The sequence below is a fragment of the Hipposideros armiger genome, unplaced genomic scaffold, assembly GCF_001890085.2.
Source record: "Hipposideros armiger isolate ML-2016 unplaced genomic scaffold, ASM189008v1 scaffold_60, whole genome shotgun sequence".
NCBI classification, from domain to species: domain Eukaryota; kingdom Metazoa; phylum Chordata; class Mammalia; order Chiroptera; family Hipposideridae; genus Hipposideros; species Hipposideros armiger.
The window spans coordinates 3,983,964-3,995,668 of NW_017731410.1; the positions used below are offsets into that span (position 1 = coordinate 3,983,964).

Below are 11,705 nucleotides of genomic sequence, written 5' to 3' on the forward strand. Positions count from 1 at the left end.
CCTGCCCCACTACCACCGCCCCAATGCAGGAGCATTCTGTCCACAAGACACTTTGAATGTGTCTCAATATTATTTCAAATTAATCATGAAGACTAAAATGTTCATCTTCTCATTTTTGAGCTTCTAGTGCATCCTCATCCTAGTAGCCAATATAACCCAGACAAAACTGTCAAGATAATTTTCAGGTAGACAGTTCGGGAGATTTTTTCCTCCATTGCCAACGCCTGCCCCTGGGGGCGCCAGAGCATCTTCAGTGTCTATCCTTTCCCTTGCATGGCCTTGACCAAGGCTGCCTTCGTGGAGACATTGTCTCTCAGCTTGACTTGTTGCTCCATAGCCTTCCCGTGACCCCATCCAGGTACCTTTAGTACACGTGGCCAACCTTTTTCATTCTTGTTCTCCACTCCCTCTCCTCATCTGATGCTGATTCTTCCAGTGATTTCTTATAAAACTACATGTCTCCTAATTAATAAAACCCCTTTACTAGACATGACAGCAGTCTCACCTATGTATTTTCTTCTAAGTAAACATATGCTATCTATTACAAGATGGTTTAATGTAGTTGAAATTATTTTGGTTATGAAGTTAAAACTCCTAAACTCTAGTCTTGGTTGTTCCACTTACTAGTTCTGTGATCTTGGGTGAGTCAGTTATTAACTTCTTCCTATTTCAAAGAATTATTGCATTATGTCTGTAGAGAGCTTTATACTACACATTATCCCTTTTAATATATATATATATATACATATATTTGTTTAATACATAAATGAATCATGTGTAATATAAAGCTTTCTATAAACATGTCATTTATTATATATTTTATATAAAATATATTTATGTATAAATATATAAAGCTCTGTACAAACAAGTCGTTTATTTATTTAGCACTCAGTTATTTGCCGTCTTATAATTGTTCACTAATTGTTTCATGTGAGTTTTCTTGTCTTCAAAATTGATTTCAAATTTGTGTAAAGCTGGCTCTATCACTTATACTTTATTTGTATCCTCCACAGTGCCTGAGTTGCCTGATCAACTGAATCAACTGCTTTATCCCATTTTTGACCCAGTAGCTTCCCTTAACCTTCTCCTCCTTTATCAATCTCATCAATCTCTTCCCCTCCTTTAGGAGGCCTTCCTTGATATTTTGAAGGAGTGCTGGTGGTTTTTCCAGCATACTATCCCCTATGCCAAGAAATTTGCAATGTTGATATATTTATAATCTGAAAATGGTTTTGTACAGACAGAACATGGAAGCAATGATGACAGATTCCCCCATAAAGCTGAGAGATGATATTATTAAAATATATACAGAGAAAGACTTTGCCAAATAAAAAAAAGAAGAAATGTATACGAGCCAAAATCTATTTGTGTTCACCAATGTCCAGAGCTGGAGTTCCCATAATTGTTGTTTTGAATGTTTGGTTAACAGGCTTGTATGGATATTTATATATCATAAATAGATATATTTCTATACCATGGTTTTTAGCATTAAGAATCATAAAATTAACAAACGGGCTCTGATTTGATCCTTGACAAGAGATTTACTTAACCTTTCAAAGTAGAGTTTTCATATAGAGAATTTTCTGGTCAAACCATCAGGCCCACACAATTGTTTTATTTCTAGTTGTAAAAACTGACATGCTGGCTTATACAGCAATTTCTTGCAAGTTTATACAGCATAATTTTGGCCTTCTCAGAAGCCAACCTCTGGATCGCTTGATGGAAGTTTCCATACTTACAAAACAATGGATTACAAACTATAACGATTTTTTCAAAATAATATCACCCTATGAAGCCCTGCCTGTGAGATGGTCCCTCAACTCCCTCCCAGAGGTAACCCTCTGTCCCTTCTCTCAAAGCACATTCATAATGGGATTGGTTCACATGGTTCAAATTACAGCAGGTGTTCTATAAATTAATTTTAAAACTCAAGTTCCTGAGCCATGGGCTTGAACAGCCTGAGGAGCTAGTTAAAATTCTAGTGTAAACAGAGAGGCTTGTTGCTCTGAAAACCCAAAAAAAAAAAAAGATTGAGGTCTAAAGTTACTCAAACTTAAGTGTGCACTTGGCCTTAGGAAATCTTATAATAATTCAGATTCTGATTCAGGGAGTCTGAGAGAGGCATGAGATGCTGGCATTTCTCACAAGCACCCAAGTGATGGCAATGCTGCCAACCTGAGGATCCCACTTGAAGGACCAAGGCCCCAGAATACAAGTTTCATAGCAGTGTTGTCTGTAATATAGACACAGGAACTTTGACTCTTTCAATAACTCAGAGAACACCGAAATGAAATTATCACAGTTGAGAAGTGATACAACACATTTCCTGTACATTTTGTTCTTTGCTAGAAATTAGGTTTACAAGAGAATACTTTTCTATTGTATCCATTCTTATCAGGCCACAAAAGTAGGAGTAAAGTGGTTTATTGGTCTCTGACAGGCTTGACGGGCCTAAGCTGTGGGCTTTGCTCAACTACTCACAAACACATACCCCACAGAAGCAGGGACCAGGAGCAGAGCTGGCAGCCTCTTTAGCATATCCCCCAAAGCTCCAAAGATCTAACAGTGATGGGAGGGGCACTCCCACAAGTTTCTTACATCATTCCATGTACTTTCTGGAAACACACCGCAACGCTGTCAGGCCCAAGTGGAACAAAGCACCTTCATTCAAAACTTGCAATGTGTCTTAAATAGGTAGATCCTAAGGTGACTAAAGGAACCATGGATTTCAGTTTATGTAGTTCCATCTCCATACCTACCACCTAAATTTTCAACAATAAAGATAAGCCTCCTGTAGGAGGCAAAAGCCAGAGGAAAAATAAAGACAAAAAATAAAGCAACTAGATGATGCACCCAAGTACAGGTGAGTTCAGGCAGAAAGGGGGGGGGGATTATTTTGCCTTTTTGGTTGAATTGTCTTATTTAATTAAGTTCCTGCTTTAATATAGAATTCAGTATTTTTCCTCTACAGGTTGTAGCCCATTTGGGAATCATTAAATCATTTTCACAGGTCAGAACCAGGTGTTTTAAAAATGCAATTGACAGAAGTGCATTGCAGTTCAAAGGGGAAGTACTGTTTAATGAAACTTCTCAGTTATATGTGTCTGTTAGATTGTAAAGTTCATTTCTTACTGTGGGTCATGATCAAAAATTTGAAAAACACTGGACTATAACTTCCTTTATGATAGAGGAGGGTTTTTTTAAAGCCATCGTTTTTAATCATTTATTTTTACTCTGTTTACCTGGCATTGCCTTAGCTAGATGAGGTTAGAGTAGCCTCTTCAGATATTTCACTGCCCTTTCCACTATAAATTCTTTGAACTCATATAGCATGTTTAAAATCCATATATATAATATTCAAGTCCTTCAGGTCACACATCATGTTAATAGCTCACCCTTAATCTACACTCTGAACTGTGCCTGGGTATTGTGTACCCAATCCTCTACATTCAACAATTGCTGGGAGCACTTCACAGCTTTCAAGCTACAAGGGCACCATCTTCCGGTGAAATAATTTCTTTGTTGGGAGGATGTCAAAGCGTTACCAAAATGACCTCATTTTTCTAGCAAAAAATGCAGTCGACATCATAAATATAATGAAATTTTTTAGCACTCTTTACTTTGTTCGGGAGTTTCACTCCTTTTGCCATCTGAGACGGGTCTTTTTATTCCTTAGCAGGGAAAGGAGCGAGTCTGTCCTTCCTGGTTTTCCGTTCAACTGAGCCGGTTTCAAGTTTCAGCTCCTCCTTGAATTCCAGCCCGCAGAGACTTCCCTCCAGAATCATCCAAAATGGAGCCTCTTACAGCTTACCCTTTAAGATGTTCAGGGCCCAAAGCAAAGGTATTTGCAGTTTTGCTGTCTATTGTTCTATGCACAGTAATGCTATTTCTTCTACAACTAAAATTCCTAAAACCTAAAATCAACAGCTTTTATACCTTTGAAGTGAAAGATGCAAAAGGAAGACCGGTTTCTCTGGAAAAGTTTAAAGGCAAAGTAAGTTGTATCTTCTCATTTTTATTTATTTTTTGCTTGTCCACATTCTCTGTTTATTCTCTTAATGGAATCAATTTTTGCTGTTAAATGGTCATAAGTTATCATTTATAATAAAGTAATATTAGTGCATCACTTCAGCCATCAGAGCTCTCAGTTTACTTCTAATTGATAAACTAATTATCTTAACCATTTTCTTTAAAATGTTTTCATTTATGTGCTGAATTAATACATTAAGTTGTTTAGAAAATTCTTAGTAATGTGAATATGGAGACATTAATAAAAGGACTAATTCCATAATCTAACAACATTAAAAAAAGCACTCTATCAAGAATATTATTATCTTTTATTTTAAAATAAACCATCATGAGTACCTGATGCTTTTTTAATGATAATGATCTTTTAGAGTCTTAAAGTCACGCATCCAGGTCATGATTTTCAATAAAATTGGGTATGTCTAAAAATATGAAATAACCATCTATCAAAGGTTGTATTTCCCCCAGAATGGTTTAGGATTTTAGCTACTTGCAGAATTTTTTTTTTTTTAATCTTTTATTTGCTTCACTTTCCGGTTGGATTTTTTTTCTTTTTCCGGGAGGTTACACTAGTTGTAAACGTGGCTAGTGACTGCCAACTCACAGACAGAAATTACTTAGCACTGCAGGAACTGCACAAAGAGTTTGGACCATTCCACTTCAGCGTCTTGGCTTTTCCATGCAATCAGTTTGGAGAATCGGAGCCCCGCCCAAGCAAGGAAGTAGTGTCTTTTGCAAGAAATAACTACGGAGTAACATTCCCCATCTTCCACAAGATTAAGATTCTAGGACCTGAAGCAGAGCCTGCATTTAGATTTCTTGTTGGTAAATATCTATCTTGCCTCACGAATTTAATGTTTTTAATTGCTTTGCATTTTTAAAACAAATATATCAGGACCATGTATACTTTCCTATTTGAAATGTTTTAGTGGGAAAGTTTTATAAGACTGTCAAAGAGCCAGAATTTCATCCTTTCAAACTTTCTATAAGTTATGTGTCCCTGAAATCAAGTTTTAACACCTTGGATGGCAAAAATAAATCTATTCCACTGTATTTTATTCCTTATGATAATTTTTTTTTTCTGAAGAATTTACTTGAAATGTGGCCATGGCTATTTACACAAAATGTCTCAATTCTCCTCTTCTTTAACTAGCATTTGGGGAACTATCTCTCCCCATTATAAAAGCTGTACATCTCTCATGAATTCATGAATATTGCTGAGCATTCTTAGTTAAACATATTTTTACGGTTAATTTTATGTTGCCTTATCTGAGATATTATCCTCAAAGATGAATAATACTTATTTTACTGGATATTTGCTAAAATTTAAAACAGAATAATTCGGGGGTGGAGGGCAGGGAACGTAGTGTTAAGCTATTTCTACAGTTAGACTAGCTACAGACATTTATTTAAAGATTTTCCAGGGTCAGTTAGCATAAAGGAAGTAAGATTTAGTGACTAAGAGCATAGACTGTGGCCCCAGTCTACCTGGCTTCAAACTCCTGCTCTGTTGCTTTTGCTGTGTGTCTTTAGGTACATAACTTTTCTGTGCCTGTTTTCTCACTTGCAAAATGAGACTATCAATAATATCTACCTCCTAAGATTGTTTGGAAGATTGTGTTAATAATAAAAGTAAAGTACTCATACACCGCATACACTGCACCAGGCACTAAAGGAGTTCAGCTACTGTCCTCTCATCTAACTTATGCAGATGATATCCTCAGTCCTGTTTTCATTATAGATTGTTTGAGTTTTGATAAAACTATGACCTCAGTCAGGCAAATCAAGCTTCCAATCCAACAAACCAGATGTCCTAAGGCACAATGAGGAAAGAAAGGCCAGAGCGCATCCCCAATCATTCCTTAATTATAGCAGCCAAATACTTGAGCGCAATAGCTCCTGGGTTCTTCCCCTTTACCACTAAAAAAGGGTCTGAAACTCCACCTACCCCATGTATTCAAAAGATAACAGTGATTTTAAATGAAGCTCCAGAGACAAAGACTATGAGATGATGGCCAAATAAAATTAGATCTTTTAAGACTAACCAAAATGGACAGTAACTGATTATGTTGTCACAGAGGACCACTCTGTACAGGTATGCATGTTGTTCAGGGCATCTGGGTGGGGGGGTAAGTGGGGGCTGAAACTTAGTCATCAATACTTCTAATAATGAAATAACCAATTTAAATGCTTGGCACAGTACGTAAAGTAAAGCACATATAAGTAAATATTAGGCTACATTTTATTTATTATTTTTAACCAATGCTTCCCATTGGTTGTTTTCCCAGCATAAAGCAAAGTATTCCCCACCTTTAAAAACTCTGGACAATGTATTCCTTTTACCTACTTCATTACTGTTTTTGAAAGAATAGTTAACACTTGTTTTCTCTGCTTCCCTGTCTCCATTTCCTTCTTAGATCACTGTGTCTGGCTTCTTGCCCCATGACTCCCCTGGTGGGTCATGGTACGAGGAACTTCCACTCTGGCCCCTTGTCCTTCTCCTTTGCAGTTTCCTCTTTTCCATCCACCCTTAGCTCTATTGATCCTCAAGATTCTGCCAAAAACCCACTTGGACTCTTCTTGTTCTATCTCCTTTCCCTGACGGAGCTCTCTCTTAAGCTCTAAAGCAGCGGTTCTCAACCTTCCTAATGCCGCGACCCCTTAGTCCAGTTCCTCATGTTGTGGTGACCCCCAACCATAAAATTATTTTCATTACTATTCTGTAACCGTAATTTTGCTATTGTTATGAATCGTAATGTAAATATCTTTTTGTTTTCCGATGGTCTTAGGCGACCCCTGTGAAAGGGTCGTTCGACCCCCAAAGGGGTCGCAACCCACAGGTTGAGAACCGCTGCAAAGCCATATATTCAGTGGACTCCTCTGATTGTGTGTCTCACATACACCTGAATCCCCTCATGTACGGAAAAGAATTTATCATCCTCTTCCTAAAATCTGCTTGCTTTGCCATGTCCCCTCCGGAGGTAATAGAGCCCAGAGATTAAGAGTACAAGCTCTGGAATAGAAAGGCCAGTTATCAGTCCAGGGTCTGCCACTCATTAGCCGCGTGACCTTGAGTCTAGGCCTCCATTTTTCTCATCTGCAAAATGGGGGTAATAACAAACGCACCTCATAGGGTTGCTGTAAAGATTACATGAGAGGATCCATTTCAAGCACTAAGCATATATTACTATGCATATGGTAGGCACTTAATACATTTTATTTATATGTTTTTTCTCATGTTAATCAATAATAATGCACAAATCCAGAATGATATAAATGGGGAAAATCTACATTTCTTAAATAAATTAAGATGTATCAAAAGATGTCATAGTTTCTCAAAATAATATGACTATTTAGAATTTCTTACCATTTTCAGCTATATAATACATAACTATTAAAAACAGAGATATATTTAATATAAAGAGTAATCTATACATTCCCATTACCAAGGACCTTTAGAACATCATTTTATCTAATAAGAAAATGTTAAAGTTTTAAGCTAATAATGACAAGGTTATTATATAATGAAATTTTTTGTTTAGATCAACATATCTAAAATAAATCACTGTATTTCATTTCATGATTCTAGATCAGTAGAATCATCAGTGAAGTCACCAAATATATAGAAATCTGTTTAATCAAACCTTGAGTTTTGCTTTGTTTAGGTGTTTTGCTTTTTGTTTTCCTTTTGACATTGTGACAATCCTAGACCTTGATTCTAAAGTTGTCACTTATGCAGATACTAACAGAGTTGAAAATCTTGACAAAGAATAAAATTATGCTCATGAAAATATATTCTGATATTTTAGATTCTTCAAAGAAGGAACCAAGGTGGAATTTTTGGAAGTATCTGGTCAACCCTGAGGGTCAAGTTGTGAAATCCTGGAGGCCAGAGGAACCTGCTGAAGCCATCAGGCCTGAGATAGCAGATCTGATTAGACAAATGATCATTAAAAAAAGAGAGGATCTATGAAAATGCCATTGAGCCCTTCTAATGCAATAGTCAGAATACAGAAATGTCTCCATGAGGGTTTAGTCTCATTTTAAATACTCTGACAATTAAATGTGACACTGAAGGATTTTTTTTTTTGGTTGTTATTTTCCTAGTGAGTAGTAATGAATGACCCAACAGAGATGTTACCCAAAGCAAAAATAAAGAGTACCCAAAGAATCAAAATGAAACATATTAAGTACTTCATTTGACGACACTAAATAATTCAGAAAAAACAGTCACCAATGTGCTTCAATGCCCTATTGTTCAACTTGACATTTTCTAGGATTATAATTGATAGAAATGCCAACATACTAGACCATTGTTTGATTTCAAGACATTGTATGTGACTGAAATTTCTGGAGTAACTAACTGTAAATGGCTATTTTTATGTAATAAAACACAAAGTAAACATTGAAAACTGTAAAATATATATACATAGATTCAAATTTGTATATGTTTTGTTTTATGTACAGAATTTTGTTTTAAGTAGAGGTTCATAATATGTTTTACTACATCTGGCCAAATAATCATTTATAAATGGCATCATAACATTTGAAAAAGCCTTCATCATTTTCAATATTTCTCTATTATTTTCCAGAAGCAACTCAGATTCCATAGATTATTAACAGTTGAGTCCATCTTTATTTCTGAGTAAAAATCGCAAGCGTAAGATAAAGGCCAAAAAAGAAAAAGGCCACGTGTGTATGATCATATAACTAGATTCCTCACAGGTTAATTCTGGTTGTTAATCTATTCAGACTACATTAGCCATTTGGAAAGAATTCAATGCTACATCATTCTGATGGTTGAAATAATAAGAATCAACTCCAATTAGTCAAAATGCTTAATGTGAAAAAGGGAGCGATTGCAATTACACAAGTTCTAAATATTAGCAATCACTGAAACTTTTGATGGAGTCACAACAAACTTTTTCTCCCAAAGTCATGACCTTTATGTTTTGTTAGCCTTATAATTGGCGAACAAAGCAACCTGCCAAGTTAGTAAAGGTTTATTGTTGCCCATGAAATATATATTCATTTCATAAAAATTAAATAGGAAAACTGGGGAGGGGGGTTGTAAAAAATATGGTCATGTAAAATTCAGCTAAGAAGGAAGATCCAACCTAAATAGTTGTAACTTGGCTCCCAAAATCTGACCTGAATGAAAGTGAAGATGCTTTTTTATGATGACATCAGTAAAGCCACCTCAGTATATAGTTCTGCATAAGTGTTTGGACCAAAGTTCTTAAACCAAAAATATTTCCTGGAATACCTTCTTCAAAGCATGTATCCAACCACCCAGCTCTGAACGTGTTAATAAGATATTTGGTGAGAGTGGAGGTATAGTTTCCCTCAGAAGTCAAGAGGATTTACAGGGCTAGCCTGAAGAATGCCAGGTTGGTGTGTCAGCAAACCTGCTTCTACCTCTTACCAGCACTATGACTTTGGGCAAGTCACCTGACTGCTTTTTGGTTTCCCCACCTGTAAATGAGGGAAATCAAACTGAACAAAAAAGCACCTTCCAACTTTCAAAGCCAATGAACATGCTTACCAAGGGGTTTTAAGTGATCAGGAAAGGAATCCATACTAACCTGGATTGTTGTTCAGGAAATAGAAGCCATCTAACAAGTCTCTCTGTCCTTTACAATTTTGCCCCAAGAGCCTATTTGAATTCTGAGCCACTAAGCAGAATTTGTTCAGGGCAACTCCTCCAAGTGTTACTTCCAGGGCATTCTTGCCATGCACAGTCAATTACAACTTCCATGAGGTCCTAACAGTGGTACAGGACTGCTGGAGGGAGGGTGGGGTTATGTGCTCACATCAGGGGTGTGAGCAGAAGTGTATAAGCCAGCAGTACACAGGCTGCCTAGACTCCCCACTGCCAGACAGATATAATAGAGCTGCCCTGGGGGACAACCAGGACTGTCCTGGTGAAGGCAATTCAGATGTCCATTCTGCCCAAAGTCACATGTTTTCACCAAAGCCACATAAAGAGGGCTTTTCACTTGTATATCTCCACTCCTGGTTGCTTTATTCAACCTACAGTCTCTACCATAGTCAGTGCTTGATTCTCTCCCCTTGCCCTTTGGATACACAGAGAAGGCAGGTGAGGATTTGACAGTATGCCATACAGGTGTCCATTTTGGGTTCTGTACCAATTAGGCTCTATATTCTGAAAGAGGGTGGAGCCATTTGCTGATGTACTGCTCTCCATAAATCAAATAAATCAAGTGAATACCTCAAAGCAAACAGAAAAAATGTATCTTTCTTGAATTGAGCATAATATCTTCCCTATCTCAGCATCAAAAAACCTGGGCATTGAGTGCTACAGGCTGTCTAAATTGAGGAGTATAACAGAAAAATAGCAGGCATTATATAAAAGGGTATTCAGCTGCTGTCTTCATAACAAAGAAAAGGGATAAACTCAAATGCATTTGATTTTGGTCAACCATTCATTTATTTGAAGTTTGTTTTGGTTTGTTTTCTTTAGGAGGTAGAGGAGTACTTCACACTAACTCCTAATCATCGTCTCATGGTAGATGTAACAATTGTGCTGGAGATTGGAATAAATATGAATTTGCCTGAAACATGTCTTGAAACACATACTTCACCTTTGAAAATGCTTAATTATAATGTATCTATAGTATATGTATGTGTGTATATATATATAATTCTTAATAATTGTAGCATATATACAGTGGAGACTCATAAAGGTTTAACAACCAGCTCTCTGGAGAAGGAGCCCTAATTTGCAACATTTGCCAATTTCCTTCACGGTGCAAATGCTCCTTCATGGCCAATTTCAACCTAACAATGGTTTAATACCTGGCTTGCAAAATTTCTGAAAACTTAACAATCAGTTCTCACAAACCAGTATGAGCCGGCTCCAGCACACCAGGGTATTATTGGGCTCTCCAAAAAGATAAATCTACAGCAAAAACATATCATGTATACTCTTTATTTTTATTATAAATATATTATTTTGACAGGTTATAAAAAATTTGGAAGTGTATTCAGTTACTGAATTCTGCAAAGCTGCTAACAGTGTACTGTATAATCACACAAACATCTAATGACCTAACTAGATTGTCTGCAGTTACTCTCAAGTAGAAAAACACTACACTAAAAGAAAAAGAAATGTAGACAAAACCTAAGAAGAAAAACAAAAACTATATTTTTCTGTATTTTCTTTAAACATATTGTGTTTCAAAAGTTTGCCTTGCGGGCCGGCCGAGTGGCACAATGGTTAGGAACTGGCTTGGGACGCCAGAGGGCCCGGTTCGGATCCCACATGTGAGGGCCAGTGACACTGCCCTCTACAAAAATAAAAATAAAAATAAAAAAATACACATACACAAAAGGAAAGAAAAAGTTCCCTTTGACACTTCACTGCCATTTCCAGAATTTAACACTAACAGTTTCTGTGTGTCCTTCCAGTTTTTTAGTTTTTAACATTGTGCATATTATTCCTCATTCCTTAAGCATAGAATGACGCTTAGAGGTCATTCTATATCTATATCTATATCATCTATATCTATTATATATATATATATATATATATAAAAGATTTGCTACATTCTTTTTAAAGCTGCATAATATTCTATTGATGGATATGCCAAATTTTTCTTAACTGGTGCCATATTGATGGATATTTTGATAGTTGTATGTTTTCTGCAATTATAAAC

General features: G+C 36.4%; 2 protein-coding genes across 4 annotated transcripts in view; one reads left to right on the forward strand and one right to left on the reverse strand.

Moving 5' to 3' along the window:
* The window catches only part of CDC20B (cell division cycle 20B), a 41,686-nt gene that overhangs the window by 26,196 nt on the left and 3,785 nt on the right, over window positions 1-11,705 (reverse strand). The gene's annotated exons all lie outside the window — the stretch shown is intronic.
* On the forward strand, window positions 3,541-10,353 carry GPX8 (glutathione peroxidase 8 (putative)). Of its 3 annotated transcripts, none has more exons than XM_019641423.1 (3): window positions 3,541-3,994; window positions 4,587-4,851; window positions 7,836-10,353. In XM_019641423.1, the coding sequence occupies exons 1-3, from the start codon at window positions 3,791-3,793 to the stop codon at window positions 7,997-7,999; spliced, it is 633 nt and encodes a 210-aa protein (XP_019496968.1). In that variant the 5' UTR covers window positions 3,541-3,790; the 3' UTR covers window positions 8,000-10,353. The 3 variants fall into 3 exon arrangements, with proteins under 3 accessions (XP_019496968.1, XP_019496969.1, XP_019496970.1); XM_019641424.1 differs by having other exon boundaries at window positions 4,590-4,851; XM_019641425.1 differs by lacking the exon at window positions 4,587-4,851 and having other exon boundaries at window positions 7,836-7,999.